The sequence below is a fragment of the Bombina bombina genome, chromosome 12, assembly GCF_027579735.1.
Source record: "Bombina bombina isolate aBomBom1 chromosome 12, aBomBom1.pri, whole genome shotgun sequence".
Taxonomy (NCBI): Eukaryota; Metazoa; Chordata; class Amphibia; order Anura; family Bombinatoridae; genus Bombina; species Bombina bombina.
The window spans coordinates 154,214,885-154,240,627 of NC_069510.1; the positions used below are offsets into that span (position 1 = coordinate 154,214,885).

Consider the following 25,743-nt stretch of genomic DNA (forward strand, 5'->3'; position numbering starts at 1 on the left):
TCAGTACCTGTGATTGTCTGAGCTACACTATGTATGTGACAGCCGGCATATATGTGTGCATACACAATGTGACAATCAGTATATCTGAGCTTCCGTGTCACATTGGGTATTAGAGCCTGTATCAGTCATTATTTAATTAGTGTCTGTGTCACACTGTATATGTCGTGTACCTTTGTGAAGGTGTTGATAACCATGCCCTTTTACATAAAATAGGAGAATTTTCAAGATCTAACCAAACTTCCTTACATCTCATTTGCACAGGCCTCAGCAGTATCGGACCCTAAAGGAATCAGACGCTGATGGAGATGAGATGATCAGTCCAGACAAGCAGAGTGATATAGAGATTGGACAGGAGCCACAAAACACACAGCTCACACATATCGATCTTCTGGAGGACATATTCAGTAACCTAGAACCAGATGGTCAGATGCAGCCACTAAACCAAGCCAAAAGTCTAGAGGATCTGCGGACACCCAAAGAGGCCCATGAAGACAATTTTACATTTGATTACCAGGTAATGGCCATGTGCAGCACTGATTAGACATAGGTTAATATAGGTTATGCAGGAAGGTGATATGTTCCTTTTATACACTGGTAGGTCTGAGTTACAGGTGAGTTATGTACAACAAAACAGGGAGCATATGAACAATGCAACAGATGTAGGCTGGGCAGAAAGACAGACTGGTATTGGCCTCTTGGAACAAAGGCAGTAAAAGATGGGTGACATGCAAGGTAATGGGTGTCTGGTAGGATGCTGTATTTGATTATATCAGTGAGACAAAGGGATGCTAGATATAGACAGATGGGTGACAAAGAAGCTAAGGAATATTGGGTAGGAAAACAAAGCAATATTAGGCAGGGACGCAGATGAGTGCCAGATAAAGAGGCATAAGGCAGAAAACCACATCTAGTATAGAGGAGACAGGGACAAAGAACAGTGAGACAAAGGGACACTAGGCTAGTACACAGGTAGGAAGACAGAAGGATACCAACCAGGTTCTTACACAAGTTACTGGCAGTGAGGCAGAAGGATGCCAGGCTGGTACACAGGAGTCACAGGTAGTGAGACAGAATGATATCAACCTGGCACATAGGAGTTACAGGCAGCAAGACAGGAGGATGCCAGACTGGTACACAGGTGTTACAGGCAAAAAGACAGAAGGCTGGTACACAGGAGTTACTGGCAGCGAGACAGAAGGATGCCAGTCTGGTACACAGGAGTTACTGGTAGTGAGACAGAAGGATGCCAGGGTGGCACACAGGAATTACACACAGCGGGACAGGAGGATACCAGTCTGGTACACAGATGTTACAGGCAGCAAGACAAAAGGATACCAGGCTGGTACACAGATGTTACAGGCAGCAATATGGAAGGATGCCAGGCTGGTACACAGGTGTCACAGGCAGCAAGATAGAAGGTGTGATGAACTGAGGGCTAAGGACTGCAGAGGTTTCATCTTTTTATACTGGGAGAGTACTTGAGGCAGTGTTGTGGTTTGAGCGGCTAAGGCACAGCCCTAATACCAGCCTCCTGGAACTGTTTTTGACAGGTTATTTACACATGTCGGTTACGGAAGCCCAATAACATTTTCACTCGTAAACCACATGTTTTCTACTGACAATGGGATTATCAGGAACGCTGCGGGGGAGGAGTTTTTTTGAGACTCATGTCTTTCAGGGCAGGAATCTGTATCACATGTAACCGTATCCCTGGAACTAGCTTCGGTCACCTCTAGACCCCACCCAGATGACTCATTTCCTATCAATAGAACCTGCCCCAAACTCTTAGGCACCACTAATCCTATTCGCCATCAAAGGGAGCCTACGTGCCCAGAGTTCCTCTGTTTGATGTGATTACCCAGTTGAAGGGGGATTGTCCCTTAAAGAGTATAAAATATCTGTACACTCTTCAATAAAGTGTTCTTCATGTTATACTCCAAAATCAGTCTTGTCTGATTATTGGGGTATTTTTCTGATTTTTGGTGGTCCCAGTACTAGGGAAGCAGGACAGCCGGACATACCCAGGCAGGGTAACTTAGAGGTCCGTCACATTGGTGGCAGCGGTGGGATTTGCTTCCTTATATCTGAGGCATCTAAACCACCACTGGGATTCCAGTGGATGGAGAGTCGCTACACCAACCTAAAGCGTACTACACTGAAAGACCTGCTCGAGGACAGACCACCAGTGCTAAATCCAAGGCCGTGCTGATCGCAGAGCTGATGGAGGGTGATAGTGCCCGAGAGCAGACCCTTGGGTCAGAGGTAAGAAGTGCGGAACTGACCGACATTCAAAGGGACATCCAGTGGCGATTGGCTCTGTACGATACTGCACCCCCTCAGGAGGTGATCACCTAAATTTTCTCCGACACGACATGCTTCAAGATGCTGGGGGTCCAACGGGTCACCAGGAACTGATACCCACGGACAGTACACGACAAAAGAAACTGCCCTATGCAGTGTTCCACTCTTTCCAGGATGTTCAGGAGGAGATCGACCGCTTCCTACAGGTCTTTGAGACCCAGTGCGACTTGCAGCGAATCGATGAGGGAGATTGAGTAACTCTTCTTCTCAGCTGTTGTCCGGTTGAGCCATGGATGCCTTAGAAACCATCCCCGCGGGGGGACCGCAAAGACTATGACCCAGTCAAAGAGAGATTACTGGCCTGGTACAACATTACCACTGAGTCTCATTGGCTTAAGTTCCGCCGTCTTCGGAAAAAAGAGGGACAACCCTATACAGAGCTGTCTCATCAAATGTCCCAATCTGTGGATGCCTGGTATGCAGGATGCCAGGCGACCACCTTGGCGGAGGCTGGCCAACTAATCCTGTTGGAGCAATTCTACGACAAAACACCCCCAGAAGTTCGGGACTGGGTTAAAGATTGTAAACCGCTGACAGTGGATCAGGCAGCAGTCCTGGCGGAACAGTATGTGGATGACTAACTCATCGCCCGGAGATCTGTTCCTTCCAGAGACCGGTCAACCCCGCAGTTCCCCGTCCCATAACTTCAGTAACACGGCCGATTTAAACTTCCCAGACCTTCCGCCCCTCTCCTACCCCTCCTGTTAAGAAGACGGGGCCAAGGTGTTATGGCTGCAACCAAGTGGGACACACCCGGAATAATTGTGCCCCCGAGAAGTGTCACAGTCTAACTGGAACCGCGCATCAACTGGTCCCCCCAGAGTAGCAGCCTATTGCATAGATACCTGGGCGGTTGACTCTGAGGGCCCCAAAGGCGAGGAAGAGTTTGGAATCTTGCATGAGGTCAACCCCGTTCAAGCGACATCCTTGGATAACCGGCAACATCACTGAGAGACTGTGAGGGCAAACGGGCGGCCCAGCCAAGGGCTGCGAGACAGCGGTGCTACTATCACCTTGGTACAGCCTCGACTGGTTACCGCAGAGGAACACACCGGCCAGGTCATCGCAGTACGGGTAGTAGGAGGCAAGATTCTGCGAATCCTGACAACCTGCATCTACTTGGACTGGTGTTCCGGTGCCCGGGATGTCGAGGTTGGATTAATGTGGGAATTACCAGCTGATTTGTTCCTTGGAAATGACCTGGACCACCTCTCCTCCTCCTTTCAGCCATAGAGGGTACCTCAAACTTGTGTCGTGACCACCCGGCAGCAGGCGCGGCTGGCAGAGCTAGCACTTGATGATGGGACCAAGGTAAGGACAGGATCCCCTGAACGTGACATGACCCTGTCGACATTTCTTTGGACCACGACCTCCCAGTTTGTCCAAGACACCATTACCAACCCAACCCTAGCTAGCTATCGAGAGAAAGCAGGGACTGACCCCGGAGGGTAAGAGGGTGAAAGAATAGAATGAGAGAAGAGATTGCTGTACCGGGTGACCGAAGGGAGGGGGCCCCATCCTGTACCCAAGTGAACTATCTGTCAGGGTGCCAGGAATCAGACTGAGACGAGAAGTGCAAAAATAATCACACCTTTATTAATAGCAAAAAATTATAAAATGTCCACAAGTCAAATAACAAGCCAGGAGTCAAAACCAGAGCTGGTAGTCAGACAAGTCAAGTCAGGAGCCCAAGCGAATAGTCAGACAAGTCGGAATCAGGAACAAGGAGAACAGCAGAGTCAGGAACAAGCCAGGGATCAGGAACCAGGAAGGACGTCAGGCAGCCAGGTAATACACAGGAACTCTCACAAACAGGTCTCAGACAACGCAAAGGCAAAGCATACTGAACAGAGGCCCTTTAAATAATAAATGATGATATCACAATTCTGAGACTGCATCCTGTCTCACATGGATGATGCACAACAGTCTGGCCATAAAAGGAATTGCAGGAAGTGAGCAGCATCCCCCACAATGCACCAAGTCAGGAAGAGAGGTGAGTAAAATGGCTGCCAGCAGCACATGGCAAACACAACAGGGAAAAACCCTGACAGTACCCTCCCCTCAATGACCCCTCCCCCGCGGGAGGACAAAAGGCTTATTGGGGAAACGGGCATGAAAGGCACGGAGGAGGGCGGGAGCATGAACATCAGAGGAGGGAACCCAAGAACGCTCCTCCGGACCATAGCCCCTCCAGTGAACCAAATACTGTACACGGCCCCTGGACATACGAGAGTCAATAATGCTACTGACCTCATACTCCTCATGGTTGTCAACAAAGATAGGACGGGGACAAGGCAACACAGTGGTAAACCGATTACAAACCAATGGTTTCAAGAGGGAGACATGAAAAACATTGGAGATGCGCATTGCAGGAGGAAGCTCAAGAGCGTAGGCCACAGGATTAACCTGTCGGAGTATTCGAAAAGGACCAACATAACGGGGAGCCAATTTATTGGAAGGCACACGAAGGTTCAAGTTGCGGGAGGACAGCCGAACTCTCTCACCAACCTGGTAGGAAGGTGCGGGCAGACGCCTACGATCAGCAACTTTTGGCGCTGCATAGAACGATGAAGGCAATCCTGAATCTGCACCGACGTGGAACGGAGTTGCCGGAGATGCTCCTCCAAAGCTGGAATACCCTGAGACATGAATGAATCGGGCAACAAGGATGGTTGAAACCCATAATTCGCCATGAACGGGGATAACTTGGAGGAAGCATTAATAGCACTATTACGAGCAAACTCTGCCCAAGGTAACAGTTCAGACCAATTATTGTGGTGATCTGAGACATAGCAACGGAGGAACTGTTCAAGAGCTTGATTAGACCGTTCCACAGCCCCATTGGATTGAGGGTGATATGCTGAGGAGAAGGAAAGCTGGATCCCCATTTGAGCACAAAAGGAACGCCAAAATCTGGAAACAAACTGGCTACCCCGGTCCGACACTATCTCCTTGGGTAACCCATGTAAACGGAAGACCTCCCGAGCAAAAATTGAAGCAAGCTCCTGAGCGGTAGGCAGCTTCATTAAAAAAACGGTCAACCACCATAAGGATAACAGTATTGCCATTGGAAACAGGGAGCTCGACAATGAAGTCCATGGAAAGATGTGTCCAAGGACGCTCACCATTAGCAATAGGTTGAAGAAGACCCACAGGAAGACGTTGAGGAGTCTTATTCTGTGCACAAACTGAGCAGGAGGCAACATACGCAGCGACATCAGAACGAAGACCTGGCCACCAGAATTGTCGAGTGACAGACCAAATCATTTGGTTCTTGCCTGGGTGACCTGCGGCTTTAGGATAATGGTAAGTGTGCAAAAGTTTTGTTCGAAGATTCTCAGGAACAAAACACTTACCACTAGGTTTCTCAGGTGGTGCATTGGTTTGTGCAGCCAGGATCTCCTCCCCCAAGGGAGAAGTCAAATTAGTACGTATGGTAGCCAAAATATGGTCAGGAGGTATAACAGGAGTAGGTACAGACTCCTCCTTGGACAGAGGAGAAAATTGTCGAGAGAGGGCATCAGCCTTAACATTCTTACTACCAGGCAGGTAGGAAACCACATAATTAAATCGAGACAAAAATAGCGCCCATCTAGCCTGTCGGGGCGACAAACGTTTTGCTTCAGATAGATAAGTTAAATTCTTGTGGTCAGTAAGAATGAGCACTGGCACGCTAGTACCCTCGAGAAGATGCCTCCATTCCTTGAGTGCCAGAACTATGGCCAGTAATTCCCTGTCGCCAATTTCATAATTGCACTCCACTGGAGACAATTTCTTAGAGAAGAAACCACACGAATGCAAGGAACCGTCAGGCATAGGACGTTGAGACAAGAGGGCACCTACTCCAGTCTCAGATGCATCGACCTCAAGAACGAAAGGCAGGACAGGGTTAGGATGAGCTAAAACTGGAGCGGCAGCAAAGGCAGTCTTAAGACTATCAAAGGCCTCAACAGCAGTAGGTGACCAATGGAGTGGATCATTCTCTTTACGGGTCATGTCTGTGATAGATTTGACCAAGGAAGAAAAGTTTTAAATAAACTTTCTATAGTAATTGGCGAACCCCAAAAAACGTTGAATAGACCGAAGACCAACTGGGCGAGGCCACTGCAGAACTGCAGATAACTTGTCAGGATCCATGGAAAACCCTGCAACGGAGATAACATAACCTAGGAAGGTTACTTGAGTCTGGTGGAACTCACATTTCTCAAGTTTTCAAAACTGGCCGTTCTCACGTAGTCTCTGAAGAACCCGTGTAACATCAGAACGATGAGCCTCAAGTGTGGGTGAGTGTATGAGGATGTCGTCTACGTAAACCACAACACACTGTTGCAACATATCTCATAGGACGACATTAATAAATTCCTGAAAAACAGCAGGAGCATTACATAGGCCAAAGGGCATTGCAAGATACTCATAATGCCCGCTCCTGGTGTTAAATGCTCTTTTCCATTCGTGACCCTCCTTAATCCTAACGAGATTGTACGCTCCTCTCAAATCAAGTTTAGTAAAGACCGTAGCTCCCTTGAGGCGGTCAAAGTGTTCCGTAATGAGCGGAATAGGGTAAGCATTCTTAATGGTAAGACGATTAAGACCCCTATAATCGATACATGGTCTTAACGCGCCACCCTTTTTCTTCACAAAGAAGAAGCCAGCCCCTGCAGGAGAGCAGGATTTGTGGATGATCCCCCGTGACATAGCATCAGCAACATACTCCTCCATAGCACAATTCTCTGCAACAGACAGAGGGTACACCCGGCCCTGAGGAGGAATGGCTCCGGTTTGCAGGTCTATGGCACAATCGTAAGACTGGTGAGGAGGCAACGTACCAGCAGGCACCTTGTCAAACACGTCTCGGAACTCTCGGTACTCCTCTGGCAATTGAGATACCGAAGAAGTGCACAAGACTTTAACTGGTTTCCGAGGACAAGTGGAAATACATAGCCGTGACCACAACAAAATTTCGGACCTGCGCCAGTCAAGACTAGGATTGTGCTTTTGGAGCCATGGATAACCCAGAACAACTGGAAAATGCGGAGAGTTTATCACCTGGAACTGGAGGGTTTCAAAATGGAGAGCCCCAACAGCCATGGACAACGGAGTAGTTTCGTGACTAACGAGTGCGGGCTGAAGGCGCCTGCCATCAATGGCCTCAATAGCAAGCGGAACGGACCGAGGCATAACAGGAATGGAGTGCTTTGATACAAAAGCACTGTCAATGAAATAGCCAGCAGGACCAGAGTCAACAAGAGCCTGAGTGACTATGGAGGAGTCCACCCAGGAAAGGACAACCGTGACCAAAGGTTTCTCTTTAAGCGGTTCCGGGGACAAGGATAAACCACCCAAGGTCTGCCCCCGACAGGACCTTAGGTGTGAGCGTTTCCCGGCCGTGTAGGACAAGACTTCAAAAGGTGGCCCTGTAACCCACAATAGAGGCAGATCCCCTCCCTCTTCCTAAAGGCCCTCTCCGCTGTGGAGAGACGCGTGAATCCCAGCTGCATCGGCTCAGAAGTACCTGGTGACTCGGGACCAGGAGGCATAGGAGGAGAGGGAGGCATGGGTGGGAACGAACACGTAGGAGACAACGGAACAGGAGGCTTCCGCAAGCGCTCCTTGAAAGAGGGCCTCTCTCTGAGTCTGATGTCAATTAGGATCAAAAAAGACACCAATGCCTCGAGATCCTCTGGTAAATCTCTGGCAGCAACTTCGTCTTTAATCACATCAGAGAGCCCATGAAAGAAGGCGGCAACAAGGGCTTCATTGTTCCAACCTACCTCTGCGGCAAGCGTACGGAAGTCAATTGCATACTGAGCAACAGATCTTGTACCTTGCTGAATGGACATGAGTCGTTTAGCAGCAGAGGAGGAGCGAGCCGGAATATCAAATACCCTTCGAAAGGAGGCCACAAATTCAGGGTAATTTGAAATCACAGGTTTATTAGTCTCCCACAAGGGATTAGCCCAGGCATGATCTGTGTCAGAGAGTAACAAGATGAGAAATCCCACCTTAGCTCTGTCAGAGGGAAACGCCTGAGGTAACATCTCAAAGTAAATGCCCACCTGGTTCAAAAACCCTCTGCACTGAATAGGATCGCCTCCATATCGCTGAGGTAGAGGTGCAGAACCGGACATGCTCCTGGTAGGCAAAGGTGCAGCAGCGGAAACAGGAGCAGCCATAACATGCGGGACACTTTGGTCCAAATGTGCAGTGCGAGTCAGCAGGGTTTGCAGGGCTAGTGCAAATTGATCCAAGCTGTGATCCTGTACATCCATCCTGGAAATGATGGCAGGTAAAGGTGGATAATTAGCAGCATCAGGATTCATGGCCTTTGCGTAATGTCAGGGTGCCAGGAATCAGACTGAGACGAGAAGTGCAAAATTAATCACACCTTTATTAATAGCAAAAAATAATAAAAAGTCCACAAGTCAAATAACAAGCCAGGAGTCAAAACCAGAGCTGGTAGTCAGACGAGCCGAGTCAGGAGCCAAAGCGAATAGTCAGATGAGCCGGAATCAGGAACAAGGAGAACAGCAGATTCACTAACAAGCCAGGGATCAGGAACCAGGAAGGACGTCAGGCAGCCAGGTCTCAGACAACGCAAAGGCAAAGCATACTGAACAGAGGCCCTTTAAATAATAAATGATGACATCACAATTCTGAGACTGTATCCTGTCTCACATGGATGATGCACAACAGTCTGGCCATAAAAGGAATTGCAGGAAGTGAGCAGCATCCCCCACAATGCACCAAGTCAAGAAGAGAGGTGAGTAAAATGGCTGCCAGCAGCACATGGCAAACACAACAGGGAAAAACCCGGACACTATCGCCCTCACCTGCTTGGCATTGGGCATGACATCCCCCTAGTCATTAATTTCGGAGTGACCAAGACGCACCACTGCTTTACCCAGTTGTTCTGGACATTAGGCACTACTGCCGGACATCAATACCTGTCAGCGGGTGGGCAACGGGGTGACCGGTCTAAGGCTTCCCTGTATCCCCTACCAACAGTCTCTGAGCCATTTACCCGGATGCTGTAGACCTGGTTGGACCCCTACCTTGCCCCAGTCCCTCTGGTAAGAGATACATCTTGATGGTGGTAGATTATGCTACCTGCAGGCAATCCCCCTGACAAATATGCATGCAGAGACAGTGGCAGAAGCCCTGAACCAGATCTTTGCCAGGGTGGGTTTTCCTCGGGAGATACTCTCTGACCAGGGGACTCAGTTTACTGCTGATCTGACCCAGCAACTCTAAAAACTATGCAGGATAAATCCTCTGCATAGCTCTCCTTATCACCCCCAGACGACTGGACTGTGTGAAAGGTTTAATGGAACTCTGAAGCAGTTGCTTCAGACATTTGCAACCTCTCACAAGGCTTGGGAGAAATTCCTACCCCATCTCCTGTTTGCTTATCAGGAGGTGCCACAGGAATCCAACAGATTCTCCCCATTTGAGCTATTGTACGGAAAAAGGAGTGAGGGGGCCACTAGACTTAATTAGTGCCCACTGGGAAGGAGGGGAGGGGGATGAGGTCCTCTATCATAGGGTATGTGTTAGCTTTGAGGGACCGGCTGCAAGAACTCACGGACACTGTCCAGGAGAATCTTCAGTACACACAGTGATGGCAGAAACAGTGGTATGATCGTACAGCCTGGAACCGTACCTTGGCTGTGGGACAGAAAGTTCTCGCCCTGAAGCCATCTAAGGCTGACAAGTTACAGGCCGCCTAACAAGGACCTTAGAAAGTGGTGAAACAACTCTGTGAAGCTACCTACCTTGTAGCTAAATGTTCAGATGATAGAGTCCACAAGAGGTCGGAAGAGGTAGCCGCTATATGCAATCTTGCCGGGGAAAACTCTGAGAACCTTTCCCTGCCAGAGCTGCCCGAGCAGGCTAGAGATGATGTAGGAATAGAGGCAGTGAGGTTAGACAAGCAGCTAGGGACCTTACAGAAGGCGCAGGTCAGGAGGACCCTTAGCCAGCATCAGGAAATGTTCTCCACCACTCCTTGGTACGCTACCATGATAGTGCACCGCGTGGAGACCCCAGGACAACCGCAACTACGACAGGCGGCTTACCATGTACCCGTGGCAGTTAGAGATGGGATGAGGAAAGATTCATCAAGCCGTCCAATAGCCCCTGGGCATCCCCAGTAGTGTTGGTGCCAAAGCGGGATGGTACGACTCGCTTTTGTGTAGATTATGGAAGACTTAATGACCGCACCACGACTGACGCGTACCCGATGCCCCGAGTGAATGAGCTATTAGATTGCATCACTCTGGGAAACTTTCTGACCACCCTTGACCTATGCAAAGGGTACTGGAAAATTCTGCTGGACACGGAAGCCATTTGGCCTGTACCAGTTTATGGTCATGCCGTTTGGGATGAAAAACGCTCCGGCGACATTTCAGCGGATGGTAGATCGGCTCCTTGATGACATCCAGAACTATGCCTGCGCATATCTGAACGAGATCGCGATCTACAGCAATACCTGGGAAGAGCATCTGCTCTACCTTGGTACCAAGTTGGACCACATTAGGGCTGCGGGACTGACTCTAAAGCCAGAGAAATGTAGCATAGGGATGTCCGAGGTCCAGTACCTTGGACATCGGGTGGGCTGTGAGTGACAGCGTCCTAAACCTGCGAAGGTTAAGGCAGTTGCCCAGTGACCCACTCCCAGGACAAAAACCCAGGTCTTAGCTTTCCTAGGATCCGCAGGGTATTCCCGGAGATTTGTCCTCGACTATAACACGATTGCTAAGCCCCTTACTGACCTGACCAAGAAACACTTTCCCCGACAGGTCCTGTGGTCCCCAGAGTGCAAGGCTGCCTTCCAAGGAATCAAGAGCGCTTTAACATCTGCACCCAATCTAGCTGCTCCTGACCCAAACAAAGGTTTTTGTGTCCACACAGATGCCTCTACTTTAGGGTTTGGAGCAGTAATGAGCCAAGTGCAGGAGTGAGCACCCGGTGGGCTATATCAACCGCAAGTTGTTACCCCGGGAAGTGGGATACGCAGCCATAGAAAAATTTTGTCTGGCACTGGTGTGGGCCTTGTAAAAGTTACAGCCGTACCTCTACGGACAATCGTTCATGGTGCTCACTGATCACAACCCTTTGATTTGGCTCAACCGAGTTTCCAGGGACAGTGGGTACCTATTGCTCTGGAGTCTTGCCCTGCAGCCCTACAATTTTGCTGTTCAGTATCTGGCAATGCTTATGGCCTTTCCCGGCAAACTGATTTATAAGTAGTCCTTACTCCCGGACATCCTGAAGCTGACCCGTGTGGATTGAGCCAGGTCTGCCGGACTATGAACGGGAGGGGGAGTATTGTGGTGAACTGAGGGCTATAGACTGCAGGGGTACCATCTTTATACCGGGAGAGTACTCTGGGCAGTGTCGTGGTTTAAACGGCTAAGGCACAGCCCTAGTACCGGCCTCCTGGAACTGTTTTCGGACAGGTTATTTACAAATGTCGGTTACGGAAGCCCAATACCATTTTCACTCGTAACAAGCATGTTTTCTACCGACAATGGAATTATCAGGAATGCTAAGGAGCAGGGGTTTTGTTGAGACTTGTGTCTTTCAGGGCAGGAATTTGTATCACACGTAACTGGATCTCTGGAACTAGTTTCGTCACCTCTAGACCCCACCCGGATAACTAATTTCTTATCAATAGAACCTGCCCCAGACTCTTAGGCACCACTTATCCTATTTCCCATCAAAGGGAGCCTACGTGCCCAGAGTCAGACCAACTGTTATCTGTGTTAATAGCATTCCTATTTTTCCTCTGTTTGATGTGATTACCCAGTTGAAGGGGGATTGTCCCTTAAAGAGTATAAAATATCTGTACACTCTTCAATAAAGTGTTGTTCTTGTTATACTACAAAATCAGTCTTGTCTGATTATTGGGGTATTTTTCTGCTTATTGGTGGTCCCAGTAATAGGGAAGCAGGACAGGCGGACATACCCAGGCAGGGTAACTTAGAGGTCCGTCAAAGAAGGATGCCAGTGTGCTACACAGGAGTTACTGGCAGTGAGACAGAAGGATACCAGTCTGGTACACAGGAGTTACAGGCAGTGAGACAGAAGGATACCAGTCTGGTACACAGGTGTCACAGGCAGTGAGACAGAAGGATACCAGGATGGTACACAGGAGTTACAGGCAGTGAGATAGAAGGATGCCAGGCTGGTACACAGGAGTTACTGGCAGTGAGACAGAAGGATGCCAGGCTGGTACACAGGAGTTACTGGCAGTGAGACAGAAGGATACCAGGCTGGTACACAGGAGTTACTGGCAGTGAGACAGAAGGATGCCAGGCTGGTACACAGGAGTTACTGGCAGTGAGATAGAAGGATACCAGGCTGGTACACAGGAGTTACAGGCAGTGAGACAGAAGGATACCAGGATGGTACACAGGAGTTACAGGCAGTGAGACAGAAGGATACCAGGATGGTACACAGGAGTTACTGGCAGTGAGACAGAAGGATACCAGGATGGTACACAGGAGTTACTGGCAGTGAGACAGAAGGATACCAGGATGGTACACAGGAGTTACAGGCAGTGAGACAGAAGGATGCCAGTCTGGTACACAGGAGTTACTGGCAGTGAGACAAAAGGATACCAGTCTGGTACACAGGAGTTACAGGCAGTGAGACAGAAGGATACCAGGCTGGTACACAGGAGTTACAGGCAGTGAGACAGAAGGATACCAGGATGGTACACAGGAGTTACTGGCAGTGAGACAGAAGGATGCCAGGCTGGTACACAGGAGTTACTGGCAGTGAGACAGAAGGATACCAGGCTGGTACACAGGAGTTACAGGCAGTGAGACAGAAGGATACCAGGATGGTACACAGGAGTTACAGGCAGTGAGACAGAAGGATACCAGGATGGTACACAGGAGTTACTGGCAGTGAGACAGAAGGATACCAGGCTGGTACACAGGAGTTACTGGCAGTGAGACAGAAGGATACCAGGATGGTACACAGGAGTTACAGGCAGTGAGACAGAAGGATACCAGGCTGGTACACAGGAGTTACAGGCAGTGAGACAGAAGGATACCAGTCTGGTACACAGGAGTTACTGGCAGTGAGACAGAAGGATACCAGGATGGTACACAGGAGTTACAGGCAGTGAGACAGAAGGATACCAGGCTGGTACACAGGAGTTACTGGCAGTGAGACAGAAGGATACCAGTCTGGTACACAGGTGTCACAGGCAGTGAGACAGAAGGATACCAGGCTGGTACACAGGAGTTACTAGCAGTGAGACAGAAGGATACCAGGATGGTACACATGAGTTACTGGCAGTGAGACAGAAGGATGCCAGTCTGGTACACAGGAGTTACTGGCAGTGAGACAGAAGGATACCAGGCTGGTACACAGGAGTTACAGGCAGTGAGACAGAAGGATACCAGGCTGGTACACAGGAGTTACTGGCAGTGCGACAGAAGGATACCAGGCTGGTACACACGAGTTACTGGCAGCGAGACAGAAGGATACCAGGCTGGTACACAGGAGTTACTGGCAGCGAGACAGAAGGATACAAGGCTGGTACACAGGAGTTACTGGCAGTGAGACAGAAGGATACCAGGCTGGTACACAGGAGTTACTGGCAGTGAGACAGAAGGATACCAGGCTGGTACACAGGAGTTACTGGCAGCGAGACAGAAGGATGCCAGGCTGGTACACAGGAGTTACTGGCAGTGAGATAGAAGGATACCAAGCTGGTACACAGGAGTTACTGGCAGTGAGACAGAAGGATACCAGGCTGGTACACAGGAGTTACTGGCAGTGAGACAGAAGGATACCAGGCTGGTACACAGGAGTTACAGGCAGTGAGACAGAAGGATACCAGGCTGGTACACAGGAGTTACTGGCAGCGAGACAGAAGGATGCCAGGCTGGTACACAGGAGTTACTGGCAGCGAGACAGAAGGATGCCAGGCTGGTACACAGGAGTTACAGGCAGTGAGATAGAAGGATACCAAGCTGGTACACAGGAGTTACTGGCAGTGAGACAGAAGGATACCAGGCTGGTACACAGGAGTTACTGGCAGTGAGACAGAAGGATACCAGGCTGGTACACAGGAGTTACTGGCAGCGAGACAGAAGGATGCCAGGCTGGTACACAGGAGTTACTGGCAGCGAGACAGAAGGATGCCAGGCTGGTACACAGGAGTTACAGGCAGTGAGATAGAAGGATACCAAGCTGGTACACAGGAGTTACTGGCAGTGAGACAGAAGGATACCAGGCTGGTACACAGGAGTTACTGGCAGTGAGACAGAAGGATACCAGGCTGGTACACAGGAGTTACTGGCAGCGAGACAGAAGGATACCAGGCTGGTACACAGGAGTTACTGGCAGTGAGACAGAAGGTGACATGACAAAGAGCCTATTGCAGGCTTAAAACGTTGTTTGTACATTGTTTGTGCCCTGGGACCCTGGTATTTTTAAAACATTGGTGGTTGAAAAACATTTGTATTTTGGAAGTCCTATTGAGACTTGGCTAGTCTCTTTCCATGCCCCACTTGACAGGTGTGCTGTTCTATTTTGGGATTAAACAGGAGTTACAGGCAGCGAGACAGAAGGATGCCAGTCTGGGAAACAGGTGTTCCAGTTAGTGAGATAAAAGGATGCCAGTCTGTGATACAGGGTTTCCAGTTAGTGAGATAGAAGGATGCCAGTCTGTGATACAGGGTTTCCAGTTAGTGATACAGAAGGATGCCAGTCTGTGAAACAGGTGTTCCAGTTAGTGAGATAGAAGGATGCCAGTCTGTGATACAGGTTTCCAGTTAGTGATACAGAAGGATGCCAGTCTGTGAAACAGGTGTTCCAGTTAGTGAGATAGAAGGATGCCAGTCTGTGATACAGGTGTTCCAGTTAGTGAGATAGAAGGATGCCAGTCTGTGATACAGGTGTTCCAGTTAGTGAGATAGAAGGATGCCAGTCTGTGATACAGGTGTTCCAGTTAGTGAGATAGAAGGATGCCAGTCTGTGATACAGGTGTTCCAGTTAGTGAGACAGAAGGATGCCAGTCTGTGATACAGGTGTTCCAGTTAGTGAGATAGAAGGATGCCAGTCTGGGAAACAGGTGTTCCAGTTAGTGAGATAGAAGGATGCCAGTCTGTGAAACAGGTGTTCCAGTTAGTGTGATAGAAGGATGCCAGTCTGTGATACAGGGTTTCCAGTTAGTGATACAGAAGGATGCCAGTCTGTGATACAGGTGTTCCAGTTAGTGAGACAGAAGGATGCCAGTCTGTGATACAGGTGTTCCAGTTAGTGAGACAGAAGGATGCCAGTCTGTGATACAGGTGTTCCAGTTAGTGAGACAGAAGGATGCCAGTCTGTGATACAGGGTTTCCAGTTAGTGAGATAGAAGGATGCCAGTCTGTGATACAGGTGTTCCAGTTAGTGAGATAGAAGGATGCCAGTCTGTGATACAGGTGTTCCAGTTAGTGAGATAGAAGGATGCCAGTCTGTGATACAGGTGTTCCAGTTAGTGAGATAGAAGGATGCCAGTCTGTGATACAGGCGTTTCAGTTAGTGAGATAGAAGGATGCCAGTCTGTGATACAGGGTTTCCAGTTAGTGAGACAAAGGATGCCAGTCTGTGATACAGGTGTTCCAGTTAGTGAGATAGAAGGATGCCAGTCTGTGATACAGGTGTTCCAGTTAGTGATATAGAAGGATGCCAGTCTGTGATACAGGTGTTCCAGTTAGTGAGATAGAAGGATGCCAGTCTGTGATACAGGTGTTCCAGTTAGTGAGATAGAAGGATGCCAGTCTGTGATACAGGTGTTCCAGTTAGTGAGATAGAAGGATGCCAGTCTGGGAAACAGGTGTTCCAGTTAGTGATACAGAAGGATGCCAGTCTGTGATACAGGTGTTCCAGTTAGTGAGATAGAAGGATGCCAGTCTGTGATACAGGTGTTCCAGTTAGTGAGATAGAAGGATGCCAGTCTGTGATACAGGGTTTCCAGTTAGTGAGATAGAAGGATGCCAGTCTGTGATACAGGTGTTCCAGTTAGTGAGATAGAAGGATGCCAGTCTGTGATACAGGTGTTCCAGTTAGTGAGACAGAAGGATGCCAGTCTGTGATACAGGTGTTCCAGTTAGTGAGACAGAAGGATGCCAGCTGGGAAACAGGCGTTTCAGTTAGTGAGATAGAAGGATGCCAGTCTGTGATACAGGGTTTCCAGTTAGTGAGACAGAAGGATGTCAGTCTGTGATACAGGGTTTCCAGTTAGTGAGATAGAAGGATGCCAGTCTGTGATACAGGTGTTCCAGTTAGTGAGATAGAAGGATGCCAGTCTGTGATACAGGGTTTCCAGTTAGTGAGACAGAAGGATGCCAGTCTGTGATACAGGGTTTCCAGTTAGTGAGATAGAAGGATGCCAGTCTGTGATACAGGGTTTCCAGTTAGTGAGATAGAAGGATGCCAGTCTGTGATACAGGTGTTCCAGTTAGTGAGATAGAAGGATGCCAGTCTGTGATACAGGTGTTCCAGTTAGTGAGATAGAAGGATGCCAGTCTGTGATACAGGTGTTCCAGTTAGTGAGATAGAAGGATGCCAGGCTGTGATACAGGTGTTCCAGTTAGTGAGATAGAAGGATGCCAGTCTGTGATACAGGTGTTCCAGTTAGTGATACAGAAGGATGCCAGTCTGTGATACAGGTGTTCCAGTTAGTGAGACAGAAGGATGCCAGCTGGGAAACAGGCGTTTCAGTTAGTGAGATAGAAGGATGCCAGTCTGTGATACAGGTGTTCCAGTTAGTGAGACAGAAGGATGCCAGTCTGTGATACAGGTGTTCCAGTTAGTGAGATAGAAGGATGCCAGTCTGTGATACAGGTGTTCCAGTTAGTGAGATAGAAGGATGCCAGTCTGTGATACAGGTGTTCCAGTTAGTGAGATAGAAGGATGCCAGTCTGTGATACAGGTGTTCCAGTTAGTGAGACAGAAGGATGCCAGTCTGTGATACAGGTGTTCCAGTTAGTGAGATAGAAGGATGCCAGTCTGTGATACAGGCGTTTCAGTTAGTGAGATAGAAGGATGCCAGTCTGTGATACAGGGTTTCCAGTTAGTGAGACAAAGGATGCCAGTCTGTGATACAGGTGTTCCAGTTAGTGAGATAGAAGGATGCCAGTCTGTGATACAGGTGTTCCAGTTAGTGATATAGAAGGATGCCAGTCTGTGATACAGGTGTTCCAGTTAGTGAGATAGAAGGATGCCAGTCTGTGATACAGGTGTTCCAGTTAGTGAGACAGAAGGATGCCAGTCTGTGATACAGGTGTTCCAGTTAGTGAGACAGAAGGATGCCAGTCTGTGATACAGGTGTTCCAGTTAGTGAGACAGAAGGATGCCAGTCTGTGATACAGGGTTTCCAGTTAGTGAGACAGAAGGATGCCAGTCTGTGATACAGGTGTTCCAGTTAGTGAGATAGAAGGATGCCAGTCTGTGATACAGGCGTTTCAGTTAGTGAGATAGAAGGATGCCAGTCTGTGATACAGGGTTTCCAGTTAGTGAGACAAAGGATGCCAGTCTGTGATACAGGTGTTCCAGTTAGTGAGATAGAAGGATGCCAGTCTGTGATACAGGTGTTCCAGTTAGTGATATAGAAGGATGCCAGTCTGTGATACAGGTGTTCCAGTTAGTGAGATAGAAGGATGCCAGTCTGTGATACAGGTGTTCCAGTTAGTGAGATAGAAGGATGCCAGTCTGTGATACAGGTGTTCCAGTTAGTGAGATAGAAGGATGCCAGTCTGTGATACAGGTGTTCCAGTTAGTGAGATAGAAGGATGCCAGTCTGGGAAACAGGTGTTCCAGTTAGTGATACAGAAGGATGCCAGTCTGTGATACAGGTGTTCCAGTTAGTGAGATAGAAGGATGCCAGTCTGTGATACAGGTGTTCCAGTTAGTGAGATAGAAGGATGCCAGTCTGTGATACAGGTGTTCCAGTTAGTGAGACAGAAGGATGCCAGCTGGGAAACAGGCGTTTCAGTTAGTGAGATAGAAGGATGCCAGTCTGTGATACAGGTGTTCCAGTTAGTGAGACAGAAGGATGCCAGTCTGTGATACAGGTGTTCCAGTTAGTGAGATAGAAGGATGCCAGTCTGTGATACAGGGTTTCCAGTTAGTGAGACAGAAGGATGCCAGTCTGTGATACAGGTGTTCCAGTTAGTGAGATAGAAGGATGCCAGTCTGTGATACAGGTGTTCCAGTTAGTGAGACAGAAGGATGCCAGTCTGTGATACAGGTGTTCCAGTTAGTGAGATAGAAGGATGCCAGGCTGTGATACAGGTGTTCCAGTTAGTGAGATAGAAGGATGCCAGTCTGTGATACAGGGTTTCCAGATAGTGAGATAGAAGGATGCCAGTCTGTGATACAGGTGTTCCAGTTAGTGAGATAGAAGGATGCCAGTCTGTGATACAGGTGTTCCAGTTAGTGAGATAGAAGGATGCCAGTCTGTGATACAGGGTTTCCAGTTAGTGAGATAGAAGGATGCCAGTCTGTGATACAGGTGTTCCAGTTAGTGAGATAGAAGGATGCCAGTCTGTGATACAGGTGTTCCAGTTAGTGAGACAGAAGGATGCCAGTCTGTGATACAGGTGTTCCAGTTAGTGAGATAGAAGGATGCCAGGCTGTGATACAGGTGTTCCAGTTAGTGAGATAGAAGGATGCCAGTCTGTGATACAGGTGTTCCAGTTAGTGATACAGAAGGATGCCAGTCTGTGATACAGGTGTTCCAGTTAGTGAGACAGAAGGATGCCAGCTGGGAAACAGGCGTTTCAGTTAGTGAGATAGAAGGATGCCAGTCTGTGATACAGGTGTTCCAGTTAGTGAGACAGAAGGATGCCAGTCTGTGATACAGGTGTTCCAGTTAGTGAGATAGAAGGATGCCAGTCTGTGATACAGGTGTTCCAGTTAGTGAGATAGAAGGATGCCACTCTGTGATACAGGTGTTCCAGTTAGTGAGACAGAAGGATGCCAGTCTGTGATACAGGTGTTCCAGTTAGTGAGATAGAAGGATGCCAGTCTGTGATACAGGTGTTCCAGTTAGTGAGATAGAAGGATGCCAGTCTGTGATACAGGTGTTCCAGTTAGTGAGACAGAAGGATGCCAGTCTGTGATACAGGTGTTCCAGTTAGTGAGATAGAAGGATGCCAGTCTGTGATACAGGTGTTCCAGTTAGTGAGATAGAAGGATGCCAGTCTGTGATACAGGTGTTCCAGTTAGTGAGATAGAAGGATGCCAGTCTGTGATACAGGTGTTCCAGTTAGTGAGACAGAAGGATGCCAGTCTGTGATACAGGGTTTCCAGTTAGTGAGACAGAAGGATGCCAGTCTGTGATACAGGTTTCCAGTTAGTGAGATAGAAGGATGCCAGGCTGTGATACAGGGTTTCCAGTTAGTGAGACAGAAGGATGCCAGTCTGTGATACAGGTGTTCCAGTTAGTGAGACAGAAGGATGCCAGTCTGTGATACAGGTGTTCCAGTTAGTGAGATAGAAGGATGCCAGTCTGTGATACAGGTGTTCCAGTTAGTGAGATAGAAGGATGCCAGTCTGTGATACAGGTGTTCCAGTTAGTGAGATAGAAGGATGCCAGTCTGTGATACAGGTGTTCCAGTTAGTGAGACAGTAGGATGCCAGTCTGTGATACAGGTGTTCCAGTTAGTGAGATAGAAGGATGCCAGTCTGTGATACAGGTGTTCCAGTTAGTGAGATAGAAGGATGCCAGTCTGTGATACAGGTGTTCCAGTTAGTGAGATAGAAGGATGCCAGTCTGTGATACAGGTGTTCCAGTTAGTGAGATAGAAGGATGCCAGTCTGTGATACAGGTGTTCCAGTTAGTGATATAGAAGGATGCCAGTCTGTGATACAGGTGTTCCAGTTAGTGATATAGAAGGATGCCAGTCTGTGATACAGGTGTTACAGTTAGTGAGATAGAAGGATGCCAGTCTGTGATACAGGTGTTCCAGTTAGTGATATAGAAGGATGCCAGTCTGTGATACAGGTGTTCCAGTTAGTGAGACAGAAGGATGCCAGTCTGTGATACAGGGTTTCCAGTTAGTGAGACAGAAGGATGCCAGTCTGTGATACAGGTGTTCCAGTTAGTGAGATAGAAGGATGCCAGTCTGTGATACAGGTGTTCCAGTTAGTGAGACAGAAGGATGCCAGTCTGTGATACAGGTGTTCCAGTTAGTGAGATAGAAGGATGCCAGTCTGTGATACAGGGTTTCCAGTTAGTGAGATAGAAGGATGCCAGTCTGTGATACAGGTGTTCCAGTTAGTGAGATAGAAGGATGCCAGTCTGTGATACAGGTGTTACGGTTAGTGAGACAAAGGATGCCAGGCTGTGATACAGGTGTTCCAGTTAGTGAGACAGAAGGATGCCAGTCTGTGATACAGGGTTTCCAGTTAGTGAGACAGAAGGATGCCAGTCTGTGATACAGGTGTTCCAGTTAGTGAGATAGAAGGATGCCAGTCTGTGATACAGTTGTTCCAGTTAGTGAGATAGAAGGATGCCAGTCTGTGATACAGGTGTTCCAGTTAGTGAGATAGAAGGATGCCAGTCTGTGATACAGGTGTTCCAGTTAGTGAGATAGAAGGATGCCAGTCTGTGATACAGGTGTTCCAGTTAGTGAGACAGAAGGATGCCAGTCTGTGATACAGGTGTTCCAGTTAGTGAGATAGAAGGATGCCAGTCTGTGATACAGGTGTTCCAGTTAGTGAGATAGAAGGATGCCAGTCTGTGATACAGGTGTTCCAGTTAGTGAGATAGAAGGATGCCAGTCTGTGATACAGGTGTTCCAGTTAGTGAGATAGAAGGATGCCAGTCTGTGATACAGGGTTTCCAGTTAGTGAGACAGAAGGATGCCAGTCTGTGATACAGGTGTTCCAGTTAGTGAGATAGAAGGATGCCAGTCTGTGATACAGGTGTTCCAGTTAGTGAGATAGAAGGATGCCAGTCTGTGATACAGGTGTTACAGTTAGTGAGATAGAAGGATGCCAGTCTGTGATACAGGTGTTCCAGTTAGTGAGATAGAAGGATGCCAGTCTGTGATACAGGTGTTCCAGTTAGTGAGACAGAAGGATGCCAGTCTGTGATACAGGTGTTCCAGTTAGTGAGACAGAAGGATGCCAGTCTGTGATACAGGTGTTCCAGTTAGTGAGATAGAAGGATGCCAGTCTGTGATACAGGTTTCCAGTTAGTGAGACAGAAGGATGCCAGTCTGTGATACAGGTTTCCAGTTAGTGAGATAGAAGGATGCCAGTCTGTGATACAGGTGTTCCAGTTAGTGATACAGAAGGATGCCAGTCTGTGAAACAGGTGTTCCAGTTAGTGAGATAGAAGGATGCCAGTCTGTGATACAGGTGTTTCAGTTAGTGAGATAGAAGGATGCCACTCTGTGATACAGGTGTTCCAGTTAGTGAGATAGAAGGATGCCAGTCTGTGATACAGGTGTTCCAGTTAGTGAGATAGAAGGATGCCAGTCTGTGATACAGGTGTTCCAGTTAGTGAGATAGAAGGATGCCAGTCTGTGATACAGGTGTTCCAGTTAGTGAGATAGAAGGATGCCAGTCTGTGATACAGGGTTTCCAGTTAGTGAGATAGAAGGATGCCAGTCTGTGATACAGGGTTTCCAGTTAGTGAGACAGAAGGATGCCAGTCTGTGATACAGGTGTTCCAGTTAGTGAGATAGAAGGATGCCAGTCTGTGATACAGGTGTTCCAGTTAGTGAGATAGAAGGATGCCAGTCTGTGAAACAGGTGTTCCAGTTAGTGAGATAGAAGGATGCCAGTCTGTGATACAGGTGTTTCAGTTAGTGAGATAGAAGGATGCCACTCTGTGATACAGGTGTTCCAGTTAGTGAGATAGAAGGATGCCAGTCTGTGATACAGGTGTTCCAGTTAGTGAGATAGAAGGATGCCAGTCTGTGATACAGGTGTTCCAGTTAGTGAGATAGAAGGATGCCAGTCTGTGATACAGGTGTTCCAGTTAGTGAGATAGAAGGATGCCAGTCTGTGATACAGGGTTTCCAGTTAGTGAGATAGAAGGATGCCAGTCTGTGATACAGGTGTTCCAGTTAGTGAGATAGAAGGATGCCAGTCTGTGATACAGGTGTTCCAGTTAGTGAGATAGAAGGATGCCAGTCTGTGATACAGGGTTTCCAGTTAGTGAGATAGAAGGATGCCAGTCTTTGATACAGGTGTTCCAGTTAGTGAGATAGAAGGATGCCAGTCTGTGATACAGGTGTTCCAGTTAGTGAGACAGAAGGATGCCAGTCTGTGATACAGGTGTTCCAGTTAGTGAGATAGAAGGATGCCAGGCTGTGATACAGGTGTTCCAGTTAGTGAGACAGAAGGATGCCAGGCTGTGAAACAGGTGTTCCAGTTAGTGAGACAGAAGGATGCCAGTCTGTGATACAGGTGTTCCAGTTAGTGAGACAGAAGGATGCCAGTCTGTGATACAGGTGTTCCAGTTAGTGAGATAGAAGGATGCCAGTCTGTGATACAGGGTTTCCAGTTAGTGAGATAGAAGGATGCCAGTCTGTGATACAGGTTTCCAGTTAGTGAGACAAAGGATGCCAGTCTGTGATACAGGTGTTCCAGTTAGTGAGATAGAAGGATGCCAGTCTGTGATACAGGTGTTCCAGTTAGTGAGATAGAAGGATGCCAGTCTGTGATACAGGTGTTCCAGTTAGTGATATAGAAGGATGCCAGTCTGTGATACAGGTGTTACAGTTAGTGAGATAGAAGGATGCCAGGCTGTGATACAGGTGTTCCAGTTAGTGAGACAGAAGGATGCCAGTCTGTGATACAGGTGTTCCAGTTAGTGAGATAGAAGGATGCCAGTCTGTGATACAGGTGTTCCAGTTAGTGAGACAGAAGGATGCCAGTCTGTGATACAGGTGTTCCAGTTAGTGAGATAGAAGGATGCCAGTCTGTGATACAGGTGTTCCAGTTAGTGAGATAGAAGGATGCCAGTCTGTGAAACAGGTGTTCCAGTTAGTGAGATAGAAGGATGCCAGTCTGTGATACAGGTGTTCCAGTTAGTGAGATAGATGGATGCCAATCTGTGATACAGGGTTTCCAGTTAGTGAGATAGAAGGATGCCAGGCTGTGATACAGGGTTTCCAGTTAGTGAGACAGAAGGATGCCAGTCTGTGATACAGGTGTTCCAGTTAGTGAGATAGAAGGATGCCAGTCTGTGAAACAGGTGTTCCAGTTAGTGAGACAGAAGGATGCCAGTCTGTGATACAGGGTTTCCAGTTAGTGAGACAGAAGGATGCCAGGCTGTGATACAGGGTTTCCAGTTAGTGAGACAGAAGGATGCCAGTCTGTGATACAGGTGTTCCAGTTAGTGAGATAGAAGGATGCCAGTCTGTGAAACAGGTGTTCCAGTTAGTGAGATAGAAGGATGACAGTCTGTGATACAGGTGTTCCAGTTAGTGAGACAGAAGGATGCCAGTCTGTGATACAGGTGTTCCAGTTAGTGAGATAGAAGGATGCCAGTCTGTGATACAGGTGTTCCAGTTAGTGATACAGAAGGATGCCAGTCTGTGATACAGTTGTTCCAGTTAGTGAGATAGAAGGATGCCAGTCTGTGATACAGGTGTTCCAGTTAGTGAGATAGAAGGATGCCAGTCTGTGATACAGGTGTTCCAGTTAGTGAGATAGAAGGATGCCAGTCTGTGAAACAGGTGTTCCAGTTAGTGAGATAGAAGGATGCCAGTCTGTGATACAGGTGTTCCAGTTAGTGAGATAGAAGGATGCCAGTCTGTGATACAGGTGTTACAGTTAGTGAGATAGAAGGATGCCAGTCTGTGAAACAGGTGTTCCAGTTAGTGAGATAGAAGGATGCCAGTCTGTGATACAGGTGTTCCAGTTAGTGAGATAGAAGGATGCCAGTCTGTGATACAGGTGTTCCAGTTAGTGAGACAGAAGGATGCCAGTCTGTGATACAGGTGTTCCAGTTAGTGAGACAGAAGGATGCCAGTCTGTGATACAGGTGTTCCAGTTAGTGAGATAGAAGGATGCCAGTCTGTGATACAGGTGTTCCAGTTAGTGAGACAGAAGGATGCCAGTCTGTGATACAGGTGTTCCAGTTAGTGATACAGAAGGATGCCAGTCTGTGAAACAGGTGTTCCAGTTAGTGAGATAGAAGGATGCCAGTCTGTGAAACAGGTGTTCCAGTTAGTGAGATAGAAGGATGCCAGTCTGTGATACAGGTGTTCCAGTTAGTGAGATAGAAGGATGCCAGTCTGTGATACAGGTGTTCCAGTTAGTGAGATAGAAGGATGCCAGTCTGTGATACAGGTGTTCCAGTTAGTGATACAGAAGGATGCCAGTCTGTGAAACAGGTGTTCCAGTTAGTGAGATAGAAGGATGCCAGTCTGTGAAACAGGTGTTCCAGTTAGTGAGATAGAAGGATGCCAGTCTGTGAAACAGGTGTTCCAGTTAGTGAGATAGAAGGATGCCAGTCTGTGATACAGGTGTTCCAGTTAGTGAGATAGAAGGATGCCAGTCTGTGATACAGGGTTTCCAGTTAGTGAGACAGAAGGATGCCAGTCTGTGATACAGGTTTCCAGTTAGTGAGATAGAAGGATGCCAGTCTGTGATACAGGTGTTCCAGTTAGTGAGACAAAGGATGCCAGTCTGTGATACAGGTGTTCCAGTTAGTGAGATAGAAGGATGCCAGTCTGTGATACAGGTGTTCCAGTTAGTGAGATAGAAGGATGCCAGTCTGTGAAACAGGTGTTCCAGTTAGTGAGATAGAAGGATGCCAGTCTGTGATACAGGTGTTCCAGTTAGTGAGATAGAAGGATGCCAGTCTGTGAAACAGGTGTTCCAGTTAGTGAGATAGAAGGATGCCAGTCTGTGAAACAGGTGTTCCAGTTAGTGAGATAGAAGGATGCCAGTCTGTGATACAGGTGTTCCAGTTAGTGAGATAGAAGGATGCCAGTCTGTGATACAGGTGTTCCAGTTAGTGAGATAGAAGGATGCCAGTCTGTGATACAGTTGTTCCAGTTAGTGAGATAGAAGGATGCCAGTCTGTGATACAGGTGTTCCAGTTAGTGAGATAGAAGGATGCCAGTCTGTGATACAGGTGTTCCAGTTAGTGAGATAGAAGGATGCCAGTCTGTGATACAGGTGTTCCAGTTAGTGAGATAGAAGGATGCCAGTCTGTGATACAGGGTTTCCAATTAGTGAGATAGAAGGATGCCAGTCTGTGATACAGGTTTCCAGTTAGTGAGATAGAAGGATGCCAGTCTGTGATACAGGTTTCCAGTTAGTGAGATAGAAGGATGCCAATCTGTGATACAGGTGTTCCAGTTAGTGAGATAGAAGGATGCCAGTCTGGGATACAGGTGTTCCAGT

The 25,743-nt window shown here is 48.0% G+C and overlaps 1 protein-coding gene across 1 annotated transcript in view; it reads left to right on the forward strand.

Annotated features, from left to right (window-relative positions):
- Positions 1 to 25,743, forward strand: part of DENND1A (DENN domain containing 1A) — a 1,966,771-nt gene that overhangs the window by 1,929,913 nt on the left and 11,115 nt on the right. The window contains 1 exon segment of the mRNA XM_053695696.1: positions 262 to 514. Coding sequence (XP_053551671.1) covers positions 262 to 514 — 253 coding nt within the window.